The sequence below is a fragment of the Capra hircus genome, chromosome 20, assembly GCF_001704415.2.
Source record: "Capra hircus breed San Clemente chromosome 20, ASM170441v1, whole genome shotgun sequence".
NCBI classification, from domain to species: Eukaryota; Metazoa; Chordata; class Mammalia; order Artiodactyla; family Bovidae; genus Capra; species Capra hircus.
The window spans coordinates 13,999,831-14,021,565 of record NC_030827.1 but is presented as its reverse complement, the minus strand read 5'-3'; the positions used below and the strand labels follow the sequence as shown (position 1 = coordinate 14,021,565).

General features: G+C 35.8%; 1 protein-coding gene across 2 annotated transcripts in view; it reads right to left on the bottom strand.

Annotated features, from left to right (window-relative positions):
- CENPK (centromere protein K) overlaps positions 1 to 21,735 on the bottom strand; it is a 37,533-nt gene that overhangs the window by 11,361 nt on the left and 4,437 nt on the right. For both annotated transcript variants that reach the window (XM_005694637.3, XM_018065508.1), the window contains exons 2-5: positions 16,168 to 16,319; positions 14,073 to 14,129; positions 9,160 to 9,232; positions 4,990 to 5,036 (exon numbers count right to left, since the gene is read on the bottom strand). In XM_005694637.3, the coding sequence (XP_005694694.1) occupies positions 4,990 to 5,036; positions 9,160 to 9,232; positions 14,073 to 14,129; positions 16,168 to 16,284 (294 nt within the window). In that variant the 5' untranslated portion in view covers positions 16,285 to 16,319. The remainder of the gene's footprint in view (positions 1 to 4,989; positions 5,037 to 9,159; positions 9,233 to 14,072; positions 14,130 to 16,167; positions 16,320 to 21,735) is intronic.

Here is a 21,735-nt window from a genome sequence, read left to right as displayed (position 1 = left end):
CAAAAAAACGCTAGCAAAAAAGTCTTTGAAACAGAAATATACACCAGGTATTAGAATGTTCATTGGTAGGACTGATGTTGAAGCTGAAACTCCAATACTTTGGACACCTGCTACAAAGAGCTGACTCATTTTAAAAGACCCTGATGCTGGGAAAGATTGAGGGCAGGAAGAGAAGGGGATGACAGAGGATGAGATGGTTGGATGGCATCACCAACTCAATGGACATGGGTTTGGATGGACTCCGGGAGTCGGTGGTGGACAGGGAGGCCTGGTGTGCTGTAGTTCATGGGGTCGCAAAGAGTCAGACACAAGTGAGCAACTGAACTGAACTAAGTTCTATATAATATTTCACTGTTAAATTAAAAGATAAAAGAGGTTTTGAGCAATAAATTGTAATTTCATACTGAAAGGCAATTCAGTGGAAAATTTTCAGTAACCAGGCATATTAGGTAGGTCTCTTTTCTAAGGAGACTATACTAAACAGACACAGATGAGTATCACTCATTCAACAAATATTTCTTGATCAATTTTTAACCCAGGCACTGTTGAAGGAGTCAGGGATGCAAAAGTGAACAGAACAAAGAGGGGAATCCAAACGAAGAAAACAAACTTGAAACTCCAGAGAGGGATAAATACAATACAGCAAAAATAGGTCAAAGCAAGAGTACAGAAATGAGGAGCAGGGATGGCATTCTTAGGTATGATATAAACAACACTGACAGTACATTAAATATGGTCCAATAATGGACTTAAATTAATAATAAAAAAATTTATTTGAAAAAAATGTGAAAATTTGGATGCTAGAAGTACAAATAAAGATGCAAATAATCCATGGGTCAAAAACACAATCTTCAGAAAAATAAGAAATTATGATGAACTATTTGAAAATAAAAGCAAGATTAAACTTTCTGGAATAAAGCAAAAGAAGTATTCAGGTAAGAATTTACACCACTAAAAGCCTGTATTAGAAAAAAAGAAAGCTCTCTCTCTAAATTCAGCTTGAACATCTAGATCATCAAAAATGCAAGAGTTCCAGAAAAACATCTACTTCTGCTTTACTGATTATGCCAAGGCCTTTGGCTATGTGGATGACATCAAACTATGGGAAATTCTTAAAGAGGTGGGAATACCAGATCACCTTACCTGCCTCCTGAGAAATTTGTATACAGGTCAAGAAACAATAGTTAGAACTGGACATGGAACAACAGACTGGTTCCAAATCAGGAAAGGAGTGGTCAAGGCTGTATATTATCACCCTGCTTATTTAACTTATATGCAGAGCACATCATGTGAAACACCAGGCTGGATGAAGCACAAGCTGGAATCAAGATTGCTAGGAGAAATATCTATAACCTCAGATATGCAGATGACACCACCCTTATGGCAGAAAGCAAAGAACTAAAAAGTCTCCTGATGACAGTGAAAAAGGAGAGTGAAAAAGTTGGCTTAAAGCTCAACATTAAGAAAACTAAGATCATGGCATCTGGTCCCATCACTTCATGGCAAATAGATAGGGAAACAATGGAAACAGTGACAGATTTTATTTTCTTGGGCTCCAAAATCACTGCAGACGGTGACTGCAGCCATGAAATTAAAAGACGTTTACTCCTTGGAAGAAAAGCTATGACCAATCTAGAGAGCATACTAAAAAGCAGAGATATTACTTTGTCAACAAAGGTCCATCTAGTTAAAGCAATGGTTTTTCCAGTAGTCATGTATGGATGTGAGAGTTGGACCATAAACAAGACTGGGCACCGAAAAATTGATGCTTTTGAACTGTGGTGTTGGAGAAGGCTCTTGAGTCCCTTGGAGTGCAAGGAGATCCAAGCAGTCCATCCTAAAGGAAATCAGTCCTGAATATTCATTGAAAGGACTGATGCTGAAGCTGAAGCTCCAATACTTTGGCCACCTGAATGTGAAGAACTGACTCTCTGGAAAAGATCCTGATGCTGGGAAAGACTGAAGGCAGGAGAAGGGGATGACAGAGAACGAGATGGTTGGATGGCATCACTGAGTCGATGGACATGAGTTTGAATCAGCTCCGGGAGTTGGTGATGGACAGGGAGGCCTAGAGTGCTGTAGTCCATGGGTCACTAAGAGTTGGACATGACTGAGTGACTGAACTGATGAACAATGAGGTGCATGTATCTTTCTGAATTAGTATTTTTGTTTTATTCAGATATATACCCAGGAGTGGAGTTGCTGGGTAATATGATAGTCTACTTTTAGTTTTTTGAGAAACTGCCATACTGTTTTCCACAGAGGATACACCAATTTATGTTTCCAACAGTGTTTGAGGGTTCCCTTTTCTCCATGTCCTCAGCATTTGTTATTTGTATTCTTTTTGACAAGAGTCATACTGACAAGCATGAGGTATCATCATTTTAATCAGCTTGTTTTTTCGCTTTTTGGGGGGGCATTACCATGCGGCATTCAGGATCTTACTTCCCCGACCAGGGATTGAATTCAGGCCCCCTGCAGTGGAAATGCAGTCTTAACCAGGGGACTGCTACGGAAGTCCTAGCTGTTTTTTATGTTGACTTGTATAAGTCATTTATATAAGTTGGATATTAACCTCTTATCAGTCATAGCATTTGCTAATGTATTTTCCCATTCAGTAGGTTGTCTTTTCATTTGCTGATGTTTTCTTTTGCTGTGCAAAAGCTTTTAAATTTAATAAGGTCCTATTTGTTTACTGTTGCTTTTATTTCCTTTACCTTAGGAGACAAAGCTAAAAACACATTGCTATATTTTATGTCAGAGCCGACAAAGGTCCGTCTAGTCAAGGCTATGGTTTTTCCTGTGGTCATGTATGGATGTGAGAGTTGGACTGTGAAGAAGGCTGAGCGCCAAAGAATTGATGCTTTTGAACTGTGGTGTTGGAGAAGACTCTTGAGAGTCCCTTGACTGCAAGGAGATCCAACCAGTCCATTCTGAAGGAGATCAGCCCTGGGATTTCTTTGGAAGGAATGATGCTAAAGCTGAAACTCCAGTACTTTGGCCACCTCATGCAAAGAGTTGACTCATTGGAAAAGACTCTGATGCTGGGAGGGAGGGATTGGGGGCAGGAGAAGGGGACGACAGAGGATGAGATGGCTGGATGGCATCATGGACTCAATGGACGTGAGTCTGAGTGAGCTCTGGGAGATGGTGATGAACAGGGAGGCCTGGAGTGCTGCGATTCATGGGGTCGCAAAGAGTCGGACACGACTGAGCGACTGAACTGAACTGTTCTACCCATATTTTCCTCTAGGAGACTGATGGTTTCTGGTCTTACTTTTCTGTCTTTAATCTGTTTTGAGTTTACTTTGTATATGGTGATAGAAAATGTTCTAGTTTTATTTTTTTATGTATGGATGTCCAGTTTTCCCAACACCACTCACTGAAGAGACTGTCTTTTCCCCATTGTAAATTCTTGCCTCCTTTGTTGTAGATTAAATGACCAAAAATGTGTGGGGTTCTTTCTAGACTGTGTTACATGCCTACATTAGTTCCTTGTTAGTGTAGAGAAATGTAATATGTTTCCATTAATTTTGTATCCTGAAACTTAACCAAATACACTGAAGTGTTCTAGTAGTTTTCTAGTAGTGTCTTTAGGATTTTCCACATATAATATCATGTCATCTACAGTAATAGCTTTACTTCTTTTCCAATTTGGATTCTTTCTATCTTTTTCTTGAGTGATTGCTGAGTCTCAGACCTCCAACACTATGTTGAATGAAATTTGTTTCATGTTTCATTAAAGAAATGTGAGTTTTAATTCACATTTAAAGCTCAAAAACAAACTCCACTCATAAATTACTTTTTGATGAACATCCATCCTGCTTTCCACTGGGAACTCCCCTGTATTAATACTTATAAACCTTTTTTCTAGGGCCATTTATATTTTCCAGAGACTATTTTAACTCCAGTTTGAGGCTACTTTTATACCATACTTTAGGAACTCTAAAGGAAATCAACTCTGAATAGTCATTGCAAGGACTGGTGCTGAAGCTGAAGCTCCAATACTTTAGCCACCTGATGTGAAGAGCCAACTCAATGGAAAAGACCCTGATGCTGGGAAAGACTGAGGACAAGAGGAGCAGGGGGCGACAGAGGATGAGACGGTTGGATGGCATCACTGATTCAATGGACATGAGTTTGAGCAAACTCAGGGAGATAGTGAAGAAGAGGAAAGCCTGGCATGGTACAGTTCATGAGGTTGCAGAGACTGGAACACAACTTTGCAACTTAACAACAACAAAGGACCCCTGTAGACAGATCAAGAGAAGGAGCTGGTACTTCCACCACACAGTATAAAAATGTTAACTTGAACTTTCTGACTTTTGACCTCACACCAATCTTATTAAACCTGGTGTGCTAAGGTCAAAGCCTCAATAGTTTAATGTCTCCATATAACATGCCTCCAGTTTTCAGGTGTGTGAGTCAAAGTTAGCCACTTGATTGCAAGAGAGAGAGAGAAGGTCTAGTGGTCTGTTCTTACTTTAAAGAAATCTTATTTTAAGCTCTACAGTTGAACCCTGAATTTTCAAGTACCAGGTTCCCTCAAATCCAAAGCCCTTCTTCAGTTCTACTGGGCAGATTCTGTCTCTAAGAATACAGATATTTATCTATTTCAATGCTCTACAACTTTGTTTAAAATTCTTATTTGCTTCTATCTTATCTCCTAAACTTCGATCTAATAAACTGATGCTTTTAAAAACATCTTTATTGACCTTTATGTTAAGTTTTAAGGACAGATATGTATGTATAATCGCTTAGTTATATGTAAACTTTTAGCATTTGAAGTTTAATCAACAAAAATTAAATACAAGAGTAAAGTTTACATATTTAATTCAAAATTCAAACAATCTGAAGAATCCTATTCAATAAAACATAATTAATACAATTTTAAAGTGGTTTTATCTCACTCGCTATGGCATGAACTTATTAAAAACACTTCTTGTCATAAGCTATTTTGGGTTACTACAAATTCATTCAGTGACTTACCTCTTCTTTTCCTAATGTTACCAGAATTTCTTCATTCAGGGGAATCACTGTAGGAACAAAACAAACAAAAATTATACATATACTTAGTTATCTCTCAAAAATCAAGAATTTGATTTTGTAGTTTCTAAGATAACAATTTAGCTTTTCATTTATATATACTAGAATGTTTATGAGATGTGTAAAATTTTTATAAACATTTTTATTTAACACCTTTACATATATAGCCAAATTATATATCACATTAGACAAATGTGATATTTTCACATTTTGTTTTCAGTGCCTTTTTCTCTTATTTTATTTTCCCAATCCATCAAAAACAAAATTAATAATCTACAGTGTTTCTTAAATATTTCTCTGTGGTTAAATGATTCTATGCATACAAACATAGTTCCAATGTATACAGTATATGCATATTTGTACATATACAAAAAAAGGATTATTAATTTTGTCATTCCCAGTTTTACAAGAATGTTATCATATCATACACATTACTCTTATTTTCACTCAACAAAACCCATATGGAAAGCCTGTGTATTCATCAGGAGTAAGTCAAATTCATAATTTTAAATCACTGCATAATATTCCACAGGGTAAATTCATCAAATGTGTTGAGCAATTTCACTACTGATTGAGCACTAACTTTGTGTCTAGAGTTTAGCCTCAAAAAACAATGATGCAGGAAACATTCTTTTATTTATGTCCTTATATGTTGATTCTTTCATTTCTGTGGGATAGATTCCCAGAAAGTAAATTTCACAGAAGAAAATGAGTATTTTGAATTTTAAAATAGTATGCTAGATTTTTTTTTTCATTTTCTGGGAACAATGACTAACAAACAGCAAAAATATTATAAACTCTTCTAAAAATTCTGCCAGTCTGATGAATATAAATTAATATTCCATTTTAAATTCATATAGAGGAGCCTGGTGGGCTGCCATCTATTGGGTCACACAGAGTCAGACACAATTGAAGCGACTTAGCAGCAGCAGCAAAATCAAACCCTTTTATTTACAAAAGTTCAATTCTTATACTAAATTTATTTTTCCTAATAAAGTGCTACTAAAATTTCTCAAATGATATGCTACTGGAAACTTTCTAAGCTTTCTTCCATGCTAGAGGGTTTTCTAACAGAAAAGAGATGTAATTCATAGGCCCTGTAGAACTAAATAGGACTAATTATAGGCAGCCCTAGGATAGCTATACAATGAAAAGGATTCTAAGAATATAAAGTTTAAAAATCTCCCTTTTGACAAATGTGACCAAAAGTAGCACTTCATATTCAAACAATCATTTCAACCAATATGGCAGGCTCTAAGAATATAAAGATTTTAAAAATCTTTCCAGTGTGGCAGCCTATGGGATTCACAACCTTAAGCAAGGTGGATATTTGACCAACAATTCAATGTGCTAGCAGTACAAGGTCTTTATGTAAGATTATTAGACGTCTGGAAGGTAGAGAGATATACAAGTGTGATGTTACAGAGAAGTCTTCTTTGGATATACAGACATGAAAGCTGTGGAAATTTTGTGTCCTCTCCCTATTCTTCTATCCATTCCCACTCCACCAAAATTCATATTTTGACATCCTAAGTTCTAGTACCTCAAAACATGACTGTATTGGGGCTGGATCATAATTAAGTTAAAATGAGGTCAACAGGGTGGACCCTACTCCATTATGAATGGCTTTCTTATACAAAGAGATTAGAACACAGATGGGTGACCATGTGAAGACACAGGAAGAAGATGGTAGGCAGTCTACTAGCCAAGAAGAGAGGCCTCAGAAGAAACCAACCTTGCCAACACCTTGATCTTGGACTTCTATCCTCTAGAATTGTGAGGGAGGAAAAAAGCTTCTGTTGTTTAAGCAACTCAGTCATGCTACTTTGTTATGGCAGCACTAACAAACTAATACAGAAATCATTAATACAGACATAACACATTAAAATAGGAGCAGAAAAATATAATGTTGAAATAGATATAGAGTAAGAAGCAAAAAGCACTGAACACCAACATTTTAGAGTATGAGCGGTCTTTGAGATGCCCAATATAATGCTAGAGGAGGCAACAAGATATACGGTTGAATATAAATTAAAATCATAATTGTATATACATACATATCAGAGGTGCTGAAATTAAAAAGACTACTAGGTGGTAGAGAAGACATAAAACAATGGTGGACATTGGCATGAACATAATATTAGGTTGGTGCAAACATAAATGCAGTTTCAGATCATAAATTTTAAATCATTATAACCAGGCTCAAACAGATCTTTATTAATCAAAATAGGAACCATTATAATCAATACATTTTTGCCAATGAGAAATAAGTTAGTTTATTCCTGTAGCATAAAAATCCGGGCTTCAGGATTTGACAAACTCTCAGAAAGCATTTTCTGCCTCCTGCTGGTTGTAGAAGCGTTTTCCCTGCAACAGTTGTCAAGATGCTTGAAGAAGTGGTAGTCCATTGGCAAGAAATCAGGTGAATATGGTGGATGCGGCAAAACAACAGCCCAGTTCATTCAACTTTGGAAGCACTGGTTGTACGCTGTGCAGTCAGGTGTTGTTACAGAGAAGAATTGGGCCTTTTCTGTTGATCAACGCCAGTGCAGGTGCTTCAGTTTTCAGTGCATCTCATCAATCTGCTGAGCATACTTCTCAGATGTAATAGTTTCACTAGGATTCAGAAAGCTGTACTGGATTAGACCAGCAGCAGACCACTAGTGACCATGACCTTTTCCTGGGGCAAATTTGGCTTTGGGAAGTGCTTTGGAGATTCCTGTTGATCCAACCACTGAGCTGGTCATCAATGGCTGTCATATAAAATCAACTTTTCATTACACATCACAATCCGATTGAGAAATGGTTCATTGTTGTTGCATACAGTAAGAAAACACTTAAAACGATGATTTTTTTTGACTTTCAGTCAGCTCATGAGGTACTCACTTAATGAGCTTTTTCACCTTTTCAATTTGCTTCAAATACTGAACAACCATAGAATGGCCAACACTGAGTTCTTCCATAACTTCTTGTGTAGTTGTAAGAGGATCAGCTTCAATGATCCTTTCAACTAGTTGTTGTCAACTTCTGATGGCCGGCCATGTGCTCCTCATCTTCAAGGCTCTCATCTCCTTTGCTAAACTTCTTGAACCACCACTGCACTATACGTTTATTAGCAGTTCCTGAGAAAAATGCATTGTTGATGCTGCAAGTAATCTCTGCTGCTTCATCAACATTCCAAACTCCTATAAGAAAAATCACTCAAATTTCCTTTTTGTCTAACACCATTTCCCTAGTCTAAAATAAATATAAACTAAAGAGCAAGTAATGTCGTTAGCAAAAAATACATAAAGCTACAAATGTGCATTAAATGTATAATATAACCACATTTATTTAAGATTATATTCCAATATTAAATGGCAAAGTTCAACATTGCAAAACTGCTATTACTTTTGCATCAACCTAACAGTTTAAAACAAGAATGCAGATAAAACTGTTTAGGAAGAGAATGAGAAAAAAGAATCCTGATAACTGGAAGAAAATGGAGAGGAAACTAAGAAATAAAGTTGGAAAAGAGACAGAGGGTTAGAAGAAAGCAGAAGGGAGACCTAAACAAAAAAAGAGAGTACAATCCATATAAAAGATCGAATACAGACATACATACCACTTAAAGGAATGAAATCTTTAATAACTGAAAAATATCTCCTAGCTGGGTATTATAACCACAGATTTTTAAGTAATTTTCTGTTTCTCAACTAAAGGCAAAAATACCGTTGGACAAATCAAAAGGCAACATAAAATGTGTGCAGCTTTTAATTCAAGTCTCTAAAATAATTTCTCTCTTCCACTATGTAAGTTTGATTCATTAGGAAACAATACAGTTTCTACTGAGCATATAAAATAGTGTCTATGAGAATAAAGTGATAGCTATAATAAAGTCTCCATAATCAAGATTACTATATTCTAATGCGAGGCAGACATGCTCATCTATAATAATAAAGAAGTATGAAATTCTGTGCGTAAAAAAATAAAAATAAGGTGACTTCCTTATAGCAATGGAATTTAGACCAATTTCAAGAAAGTTAAATACATCTTGAATTCTTCTTGTGATCATTAGATTAATTCAACATTAATTTGTTTATGAAAATATAAATCTAAAAATAAGAATCTTACTTTCAGGAGTTTCTTTTTGCCACTGACTAAGTTCAGCAGTTAAACATTTCACTTGCATAATTAATAATGAGAGCTATTAAAAGAAGAGAATAAAACAAAGTTATTTCCTATGGAATATTCATATCTATTCATAGATGAATGTGTAAACAGTCTTAATACTTTAGTACAAGTCCCTAAAATAAGTGGCTAATGTAACATCCATCTAAACTATAAAAAATTATCACTCCCAACATAATTTTCCTTTAAATCACATTAATTATAGCCTATAAATTGCCATTATAGCAGCAATACAGTCCTACAAATGATCATTTCTAATTTCACCACTCAACCTAAAAGAACCTAAGTACATTAAGTCTATTCTCTGAAGTAATATTCTTTTTTTAAAAAATGCTATTTCTTGCCGATTTTGGGGGGCAAATTTGCTTGAAAGATGCTCTTCCCCTTTCTATGCACTTTTAGAAAAATTGCAACTAGTTTAACTGAGGAGTTAAAAATAAGTTTAAATACTTATATAAAAAACAATTATAAAATGAGACTTATTCCACAAATCACACATACACACACAAAAAAAGTTTTACTATACCAAAGTTTGTAAATTGTATATCCCTTTAGCCCAAAATAAATTAGAATAAATGTTTCTGATATTAGGTGATTCCAATCATTTTAATCTGAAAAATTATAAATCTATGTGATAAATCTGTTGCCAGATTAGACCATAAAATTAACATGTATGTATGATTAAATTTCTCAAGGAAATGGCAACCTACTCCAGTATTTTTGCATGGGAAGCACCATGGACATAGGAGCCTGGTGGACTAAAGTCCACAGGGTTACAAAGAGTCAGACGCAACTGAGTGACTAACACATGCTTAAATTTCAGAACATTTTAATCTCTTCTACATAATTTTTATAGGTAGCCAAATAGATTAAAAAAACTTACATTTCAAAAATGCAATAGGGAGGCTTCCCTGGTGGTCCAGTTATTAAGACTCCGCCTTGCAATGTATGGAATGCTGGTTCAAACCCTGGTGAAGGAAGATCCCACATGCCACAGAACAACTAAGCCCATGTGTCACAACTACTGAGCCTGTGCTCTAGAGCTCTCAAACCACTGCTACTGAAGCCTGTGTGCCTAGAGCCCCATGCTCCACAAGAGAAGCCACCATAACAAGAAGCCCACATATCACAACTAAAGAGCAGCCCCTGCTCTGCACAACTAGAGAAAAACCCTCACACAGCAGAAGTCCCAACACAATCAAAGATAAAAAATAAGTAAATAAATATTTTTTAAAAGGCAGTAAGTATTCCTGTAATAACTATATTAAAAAGTTACCAAGTACTCTTTTTTTTATAATTAAAATTTACGTATTTATTTTTGGCTGTGCTTTGTCTTTGCCGTGGTGCCTGGGCTCTTTGCTGCTGAGCTTGGGCTTTCTCTAGTCGCAGGGACCAGGAACTTCTCCTGTTACAGAGCACGGGCTTTAGAGTGCGCTAACTTCAGTAGCTGCAGTGCAAGGGTCTAGTTGAGCTCCAGCAGGTGGGATTTTAGTTCTGGACCCACAGATCAGACCACAGATCAAATCCACAGCCCCTGCATTGGCAGGCAGATTCCAATCACTGCACCACCAGGTAAGTCCCTCAAGTACTCTTGTTTAATCAATATTTAAAATACAATCAGGAAGCTTAAAGACCCTACTCTGGATCATAACATTGGCTGTTGAATAGTCACATGGAAAAACCTAGTCTCTTTGAAAGATTTACTTAATTATATAAAAATGCATCTACAGGTATTATAAATTTTTACCAAAGAAGAGTTTAACATAATTTTCTTAGAGATTAAACAAGAATGTAAAAAAGTGTTTTGAGAACTATAAAGTCACTTATAAATGCTAATTATTATTATTACTATAAAAGAATAACAAATTCTTAAAAAGTAGCATTTAAACTAGGCAAAACTATCAAAATGATAAGGACTCTATATCACTTTTCCTGCACATATTAGACCAAAATACATAAAATTACTGACACTCATTTTTCTAACCTATTAAAAAATATAATTTAACCTCATACTATAGATGAAACTCAGCTCTTACCTTTTAAAGCCCAGGTAAGGCAAATATGCAAACTACATCTGATACTGCTATAAAATTAAACCCTTTCTAACAAAGAAAAGAGTAGTATTTCTAAAGTGACTTTTTAAAAATTTGAGAAATCCTACCATTTTCCCATTTAAATATCTAATTTCTTGCTTTAGAAAATGGACTAGCTTTAATACTGAAGTTTTGAAACAAATAGACATGCTGAAAAGAATAAACTAAGCAAGCTTGAAATTATCCTTAAAGGCCTGCTTGCAAGGTTGGTCCCTGGCATCTAGAAACCTGGATCTTAAGTAAGTTCCCACCAATCTGATAAGAGCGGCTCTCTGTGCCTAACTGTAAGAAAATACAATTTATACTGAACACCTGCTTTCCTCCTAAGAATCTGGTGTTTTGATAACTGACAGGCAAAAGGGTGCCTATGTAACTACCTCCCACAAAAAACTTAGGACTCTGAGTCTCTAATAAGCTTCCCTGGTAGACAATGTTTCACACTCGTCACAACTCAATCGGGTAATTAAGTATGTCTTCTGTGACTCCACTGGGAAAGGGTCCTGAAAGCTCATGCCTGGTTTCCTCTGGACTTCAACCCATGCTTCTTTTCCCTTTGCTAATTTTATTCTGTACCATTTCAATGCAATAAATCTCAGTCATGAATATGACAACTATAGATTAAGTCCTCTGAATAATTGTAGAGAACCATCAAACCTGGGAGCAATGTTGGAGACCCCAATACATTTTGTGGATTCTTTGGATAATGTTATTACTGACTACCTCAGGATACTGATTATTTACCACTATCTAAGCACTTCCCTCAAAACTGATGTTTGGCTTATTGTCTGAAAATCATTCAGGAAACTTACAGGCTTCATCACTTGTGATTCTGATTCAGAAGGTCTCAGTTTCTACAAGAAAAGAATCACATTTCCCAAGGAAACCAGATAATTTATTTACTGTACAATGATTTCCCAAATATAATATTCAGTTTTACCCTGTACAAAAGAACATTATTTACTTATTGATGGATACAAACCCTTTTACAAAAGATGACTTAATTTTTTATGACCAGTTTTCAAAAATCTGCTGTAATAGGCACTTTTCAAAGTGACAAATTAGCATTTTTCTTGTCTCTTTCTCACTCATGAGAAAGAGAGGAGTATTACTGAGTAATTACTGAGTAATTACTGAGGAGTATTATTCTCACAGATTTTAATGTTTTCATATTGTTATAATCAGCTGAAGCCATTATTTTTTTTTTGATGTTCACATGATACCAAATATGGACAGCTGAGTGCCTTCAAAAGGTTCCAATGTCTTTTGACATGCTCCCAGTATTTCTGGAGAACTTTCATTGGAATTATTTGCATATTTAACTCTGTTCTTAGAATTTTTATTATAAAAACATTTTTAACTTTTTATATGGTCAAATGCATCTAAATTTTCTTTTACCATGTCTAGATTTCTATTCATTCAAAAAACGAAGATCATGACATCTGGTCCCATCACTTCATGGGAAATAGATGGGGAAACAATGGAAACAGTGTCAGACTTTATTTTAGGGGGCTCCAAAATCACTGCAGATGGTGATTGCAGCCATGAAATTAAAAGACACTTACTCCTTGGAAGAAAAGTTATCATCAAGCTAGATAGCATATTGAAAAGCAGAGACATTACTTTGCTGACTAAGGTCCATCTAGTCAAGGCTATGGTTTTTCCAGTGGTCATGTATGGATGTGAGAATTGGACTGTGAAGAAAGCTGAGTGCCGAAGAATTGATGCTTTTGAACTGTGGTGTTGGAGAAGACTCTTGAGAGTCCCTTGACTGCAAGGAGATCCAACCAGTCCTTGGAAATCAGCCCTGGGATTTCTTTGGAAGGAATGATGCTAAAGCTGAAACTCTAGTACTTTGGCCACCTCATGCAAAGAGTTGACTCATTGGAAAAGACTCATGCTGGGAGGGATTGGGGACAGGAGGAGAAGGGGACGACAGAGGATGAGATGGCTGGATGGCATCATGGACTCGATGGACGTGAGTCTGAGTGAACTCTGGGAGTTGGTGATGGACAGGGAGGCCTGGCGTGCTGCGATTCATGGGGTCACAAAGAGTCGGACACAACTGAGCAACTGAACTGAACTGAGATTTCTATTATTGACCAAGCCATTTTCTTCTGTCTCTACCAAGACTGCAGTCTCCAGCTTTTCTTAGGTTTTCATAGCATCTAGAACTAAGTTTCTACACTAAAAGACAGAAGTCCAATTTTATTTTCTCCAGATGAATATCTAATTGTACCACTATTATTTATTAACTAATTCATCCCTTTCCCAAAGATTGTGCTGTCATCTCTGTCACACTTTAAATTCTTAACCTGTTGCACTGAACCACTGGTATATTTCTAAACTAATTCCATAGGTCTTTGATTATTCAAATGAATAGTTTAATCCTTTTATGAAGCTTAGGGTAAAACTAGTCAAGATTCCACACAGAAAGTAAATAACTGTGGCTACTGCACTTAACACAACGTAGGACAGTCTTTGTTCTAATTTTTAACAAGGTATCACGATAGCTGCCAATGAGCAATTCACTCCATGCTGAATGCATGCGCAGTTGTTAAAACATAAATAATAAAGAATTTACTTATAACAGATTATTCAAAAAGTTTTTAGAATATTTCTCTTAAATCAGAAAGAGGAGAAAATTTTCCAAATCATTAAGTATACAGGTAGTAACAAAAATGTTATACTTGGCATAAATACAAACACATTTTGTACCTAAAACACAATGTATTCTACTTTTAGGAAGAACAAAAGGAATCATACCTGAACATTTGAATCACTGAGTGTCTCAGTTCCAGTAAGTGATAATTTGTTTTGACACTTGATTTAAAAAGAAAAGAAAAACAAATCACATACTATATACCATAGACAATTTCTTTCCTCTATCTTTTTATACCAATGTAATATTCCTCTAAAATGATATACAAATATCTTATGTATGAGAACAATCTTTAAAATCCTTATTTTCCAAGCAAGAGGATCAAGAAGGAAGCCAAACAGGTCCCAACATGAACACAACAAAAGTACAAGTGGACTCTTGACTCAACACAGAATGAAAAAATGAGCATAAGAAAAACAAAAACTAATAGCTAGGGTAAATTAGAAAGCAGATCATGGAAAAATGGGAAATAATAGAACATGGGGGAAAGCACTACAGAAAGATAACAAGAGGTAAGAAGGCAGTTAAAATCATATGAAAATAAAATCATCAGGAGACACTGCTACTATGCTATTGAAAAAAGAATTCACAATTGTTAATAGTGATTAAATCTAAGTAAAAATATGGCCAACTTAAATGTTATTTGTGCTTATTTCTAGTTGCAATACTTTTCCATAAAAATTTTTTAGTTTTTAAATTCAAAATTCTATATTGAAAATATTTCAAAAGCAACACAAAGTATCTTAAAAATTCAGTAATCACAGGGTACCAAGGATATATGTTTAAAAAATAATAATTTTTTAAAAAGGAAAATATGAAAAAACCATTAACTGCCTTAACATAAAATTTTACTGGGAATAAGATGTAAAAAATTGTCTATGGCCTATATCATATATTACACTATTTTGAGTAAAACAAATTTTTACCAGCATATTATAGTGCACCAGAGTGATTCTATCTCATTAACTCAGAAAATGTACATATAATTCAATCAAATTTTCTAAATTAATTCATATTTTCACTCAAACTCCATTAAGTATAAAGTGTTCTTACCCTTTATATTCTCTATCTTGGAAAATAAAACCACTAACCACTCAATGGCCCAAGCTAGGAACCTAAAACTATCTGTAATTCTATATTACCATTTCATAACAATTAACCTCCAGGTCCTTTTAGTCCAATCTTCTTAGTATCTCTTGAATCCATTCTTCTATTCGCAATGACAATACTCTGGCTTTAGTACTTCTTATAGGACCACTACTAGAGCCTCCTGAATATTCTTTCTTTCTGTAGTCTCACTTTTCTACATTCCATCTTCTTCAAAACTACCAGAGTTATTTCCTTGAACAAGGTGTCTCATAATGCCACTTCATGTTTATAATCCTTTAATAGTTCCCCATAATATTCATCCAACAAAATTCTTCATGTGCTTGCCCCTAATTACCTCTCCAGTCTCATTCTACAAATCCTTCTTCTTCTAATTTAAATGTCATAATATTCTACTAAGAGTTCTCTAAATTCTCCCAACATTTATATATTTTGTTCTACTTTGTATACCTCTCCCACTTTCACAGGCTAACTCCTATTTATCCTTTTGAAATGAATTCAGTATTATTTCCTCTTTAAGAAAGCTATCTTTGATACCTTCGGGCTAGGCTTAGTACTCCTCTTAAGTATAGTCTTTAAACTTTACCACCATATTATAATTTGTGATTGCCTGAATTAGATGATAATCTCCTTGAGGACAGGGACTGCCATAATTTTTTCTCTTTCTACAGCTCACCTAGCATAAAATTTCTAAAATGAATGCTTATAAGTATAAAAAATATGTAAGTATTTATCATATAATATAATGGCTTTCAGGCTTCCCTGGTGGCTCAGCAGTGAAGAATCCACCTGCCAATCCAGAAGACACAGGAGATGCAGGTTTGATCCCTGGGTCATGAAGATCCCCTGGAGGAGGGTATGGCAACCCACTCCAGTATTCTTGCCTGGAAAATCTCATGGACAGAGGAGCCTGGCAGGTCCATAGGGTCACATATGGCTACAGTCCATAAGGTCACAAAGAGTCGAACACAACTGCACACATGCATAACTGCTTTCAGAAACCAGTGTAATTCTTTCTTAAGTCTACTACTGAAATGGAATTCAACCTTATAGTAATTAGTTAGTATATCACTTTTATGTCTTGATACTTACTTCTTCCATATCTTTCCACATTTCTTCACATTTTTTAATAAGTTCTTCTTCAGCATCGGCAACATCTTCCACATCTGTAGTACTATCTGGATCTAGATCTTGCTGATTCACTGACATATGCCTTATGATTTTTGTTAACCTTTTAAGAAAAACTAAAGTAAAAAATATTCATTTAACAATATTCATTGATACCCACTACCTGCCAGATACTCACCTAGAAGCTAAAGATGTAACAGTGAAGAAAACAGGCAAATATTCCTCCAACCAAGGAGCTTACATTTCACTTGAGGAAAACAATATAAACTCAAAAGATTAAAACAAATATAAATAAATATGAACTATAAATAAAACAAAAGATATACATATGTGTTATATATCAAATAGTTTAAAGTACTATGAAGAAAAGCAAGACAAGCAAGAAACATAGGGAGTGCTCAGACAGGGGCAACATGATTTTTCATAAGGTGGTCACACAAGCTCAATGAGACAACTTAGCAAAAATACAAAGGAGAGAAGGAAGACACATGGATATTTAGGAGAAGAGGCTCCAGGCAGAGAGAACTGTAAGTACAAAGGTCCTGGGGAAGTAACATGACTGCTGTGTCCTAAAGTAGTAAAGAAGCCACTGTGATTAGAGCAGAGTAAGGCAGAGAAAACAAAATGAGGTCAGAGGTCCTTTGTTCTTGAGGTGAGGTCAAAGGTTGAGATTCCTATAAACCACCACCAAAACAAATGTTAATTCTCTGTTCTGACAAGAGAGGGAAAGGTCCCAAAGCTCAACTTTTGCCCCCCAAGGTCCAGGCTAAGAGAAGGGGGGTCTCTACATGAGCAATTTCCCTTGCCTGGGAGAAGCCATCCACCACTCAGGCTGGGTCTTCAGCACCTTGCTCCCTCAGTGATAATGGCTGGGTAGAGTCTGGGAACCTGGCCCTGAGGGCCCTACCAGCTGAGAGCTGACTCTTCAGCCAGGCCCGGGCACTGGCTGGAAGACCCAGACTGAGTGGTGGATGGCTTCTCCCAGGCAAGGGAAATTGCTCATGTAGAGACCCCCCTTCTCTTAGCCTGGACCTTGGGGGGCAAAAGTTGAGCTTTGGGACCTTTCCCTCTCTTGTCAGAACAGAGAATTAACATTTGTTTTGGTGGTGGTTTATAGGAATCTCAACCTTTGACCTCACCTCAAGAACAAAGGACCTCTGACCTCATTTTGTTTTCTCTGCCTTACTCTGCTCTAATCACAGTGGCTTCTTTACTACTTTAGGACACAGCAGTCATGTTACTTCCCCAGGACCTTTGTACTTACAGTTCTCTCTGCCTGGAGCCTCTTCTCCTAAATATCCATGTGTCTTCCTTCTCTCCTTTGTATTTTTGCTAAGTTGTCTCATTGAGCTTGTGTGACCACCTTATGAAAAATCATGTTGCCCCTGTCTGAGCACTCCCTATGTTTCTTGCTTGTCTTGCTTTTCTTCATAGTACTTTAAACTATTTGATATATAACACATATGTATATCTTTTGTTTTATTTATAGTTCATATTTATTTATATTTGTTTTAATCTTTTGAGTTTATATTGTTTTCCTCAAGTGAAATGTAAGCTCCTTGGTTGGAGGAATATTTGCCTGTTTTCTTCACTGTTACATCTTTAGCTTCTAGGTGAGTATCTGGCAGGTAGTGGGTATCAATGAATATTGTTAAATGAATATTTTTTACTTTAGTTTTTCTTAAAAGGTTAACAAAAATCATAAGGCATATGTCAGTGAATCAGCAAGATCTAGATCCAGATAGTACTACAGATGTGGAAGATGTTGCCGATGCTGAAGAAGAACTTATTAAAAAATGTGAAGAAATGTGGAAAGATATGGAAGAAGTAAGTATCAAGACATAAAAGTGATATACTAACTAATTACTATAAGGTTGAATTCCATTTCAGTAGTAGACTTAAGAAAGAATTACACTGGTTTCTGAAAGCAGTTATGCATGTGTGCAGTTGTGTTCGACTCTTTGTGACCTTATGGACTGTAGCCATATGTGACCCTATGGACCTGCCAGGCTCCTCTGTCCATGAGATTTCCAGGCAAGAATACTGGAGTGGGTTGCCATACCCTCCTCCAGGGATCTTCATGACCCAGGGATCAAACCTGCATCTCCTGTGTCTTCTGGATTGGCAGGTGGATTCTTCACTGCTGAGCCACCAGGGAAGCCTGAAAGCCATTATATTATATGATAAATACTTACATATTTTTATACTTATAAGCATTCATTTTAGAAATTTTATGCTAGGTGAGCTGTAGAAAGAGAAAAAATTATGGCAGTCCCTGTCCTCAAGGAGATTATCATCTAATTCAGGCAATCACAAATTATAATATGGTGGTAAAGTTTAAAGACTATACTTAAGAGGAGTACTAAGCCTAGCCCGAAGGTATCAAAGATAGCTTTCTTAAAGAGGAAATAATACTGAATTCATTTCAAAAGGATAAATAGGAGTTAGCCTGTGAAAGTGGGAGAGGTATACAAAGTAGAACAAAATATATAAATGTTGGGAGAATTTAGAGAACTCTTAGTAGAATATTATGACATTTAAATTAGAAGAAGAAGGATTTGTAGAATGAGACTGGAGAGGTAATTAGGGCAAGCACATGAAGAATTTTGTTGGATGAATATTATGGGAACTATTAAAGGATTATAAAACATGAAGTGGCATTATGAGACACCTTGTTCAAGGAAATAACTCTGGTAGTTTTGAAGAAGATGGAATGTAGAAAAGTGAGACTACAGAAAGAAAGAATATTCAGGAGGCTCTAGTAGTGGTCCTATAAGAAGTACTAAAGCCAGAGTATTGTCATTGCGAATAGAAGAATGGATTCAAGAGATACTAAGAAGATTGGACTAAAAGGACCTGGAGGTTAATTGTTATGAAATGGTAATATAGAATTACAGATAGTTTTAGGTTCCTAGCTTGGCCATTGAGTGGTTAGTGGTTTTATTTTCCAAGATAGAGAATATAAAGGGTAAGAACACTTTATACTTAATGGAGTTTGAGTGAAAATATGAATTAATTTAGAAAATTTGATTGAATTATATGTACATTTTCTGAGTTAATGAGATAGAATCACTCTGGTGCACTATAATATGCTGGTAAAAATTTGTTTTACTCAAAATAGTGTAATATATGATATAGGCCATAGACAATTTTTTACATCTTATTCCCAGTAAAATTTTATGTTAAGGCAGTTAATGGTTTTTTCATATTTTCCTTTTTAAAAAATTATTATTTTTTAAACATATATCCTTGGTACCCTGTGATTACTGAATTTTTAAGATACTTTGTGTTGCTTTTGAAATATTTTCAATATAGAATTTTGAATTTAAAAACTAAAAAATTTTTATGGAAAAGTATTGCAACTAGAAATAAGCACAAATAACATTTAAGTTGGCCATATTTTTACTTAGATTTAATCCACTATTAACAATTGTGAATTCTTTTTTCAATAGCATAGTAGCAGTGTCTCCTGATGATTTTATTTTCATATGATTTTAACTGCCTTCTTACCTCTTGTTATCTTTCTGTAGTGCTTTCCCCCATGTTCTATTATTTCCACATTTTTCCATGATCTGCTTTCTAATTTAACCCTAGCTATTAGTTTTTGTTTTCTTATGCTCATTTTTTCATTCTGGTGTTGAGTCAAGAGTCCACTTGTACTTTTGTTGTGTTCATGTTGGGACCTGTTTGGCTTCCTTCTTGATCCTCTTGCTTGGAAAATAAAGAGATTTTAAAGATATGTTCTCATAACATAAGATATTTTGTATATCATTTTAAGGAATATTACATTGGTATAAAAGATAGAGGAAAGTAAATTTTGTCTCATGATAGTACTAGTCATAGTGAAATTTAAGTTTTTCATTTCAATTTTTACAATGCAAGATGTCAGAAACAAATTATCACTTACATTGAACTGAGACACTCAGTGATTCCTAAATGTTCAGGTATGATTACCATATTCATGTTACTTCTAAAATGTAGTAATACATTCGTGTTTTAGGATATCAAAATGTTTTGTATTGTAGGCAAGTAATCAACATTTATAGTTACTAGCTGTAACGTCTACATTGGATTTGGATGAACAGGGTCTGGCATGCTGCTGATTTATGAGGCACAATAGTCTACAAAACTGTTTGAACTGAATGACTGCATTGTATGTATTTCTTTATTACATTATCAATAACAATCGCATCATTCAGCATGGAGTGAATTCTCATTCAGCTATCGTGATACCTTGTAAAACAGTTAAACATTACAAGACTGATGACCTACGTTGTGTCTAAAGTGCATGTAATGCAAGACAGTTATCACTTTACTGTATAGGATGCTTATGACTAATTAACTGATTAACTATGCAAAGTTCATTAGAAATGATGCACATTCATGTAAGAATCATATGACGCTATTGGAATTAAGATTAGACAATACTGACAGTGGTAATCAGTAGCACAGGTTTAAGAAATTTATGCATATCCAGATATGACAGCAGCAATCTTCCTTGTATGGCACTAAGGATGAATAGTTAAGTTCACAAAATAAACAGTCGTTACAATTTAGATAATTTATCTGAAGCAAAAATCAAACATTGGATCTTTAATAGTACCTTAACCTGCTTAGAAACTTAGTATGCAGATGCTATCGATCCTATAGAAAAGCTGGAGATGGAGAATACATGAGCTAGAGACAGCAAGAATGCCTGGGATCAATAATCAGAAACTCAGATATGCAGATGACACCACCCTTATGTCAGAAACTTGAAGAGGAACTAAAAGCCCTGATGAATGCAGTGCAAGCAGCCAGGCCAGATCCCTGTGACAACTCAGAGGTCACTCAGACGAGATCAGGTCCGTCCATTCGATCCATGGCCATCAGACCATCTCAAAATCCTCTGATCGCCCTTCGTACTCCTTGGAAGAAAAGTTATGACCAACCTAGATAGTATATTCAAAAGCAGAGACATTTCTTTGCTGACTAAGGTCCGTCTAGTCAAGGCTATGGTTTTTCCAGTAGTCATGTATGGATGTGAGAGTTGGACTGTGAAGAAGGCTAGCGCGAATTGATGCTTTTGAACTGTGGTGTTGGAGAAGACTCTTGAGAGTCCCTTGGACTGCAAGGAGATCCAACCAGTCCATTCTGAAGGAGATCAGCCCTGGGATTTCTTTGGAAGGAATGATGCTAAAGCTGAAACTCCAGTACTTTGGTCACCTCATGCAAAGAGTTGACTCATTGGAAAAGACTCTGATGCTGGGAGGGATTGGGGGCAGGAGGAGAAGGGGACAACCAAGGATGAGATGGCTGGATGGCATCACTGACTCGATGGACGTGATTCTGAGTGAACTCTGGGAGTTGGTGATGGACAGGGAGGCCTGGCGTGCTGCGATTCATGGGGTCGCAAAGAGTCGGACACAACTGAGCAACTGAACTGAACTGAACTGAATTTAGAAATTAAGTGCAAATTGATCCTTCCCCATCTTGCAGAATACTAGCCAATAAAATTCATTATCAGTGAGAAAAAGTAATGTAATTAGCTGA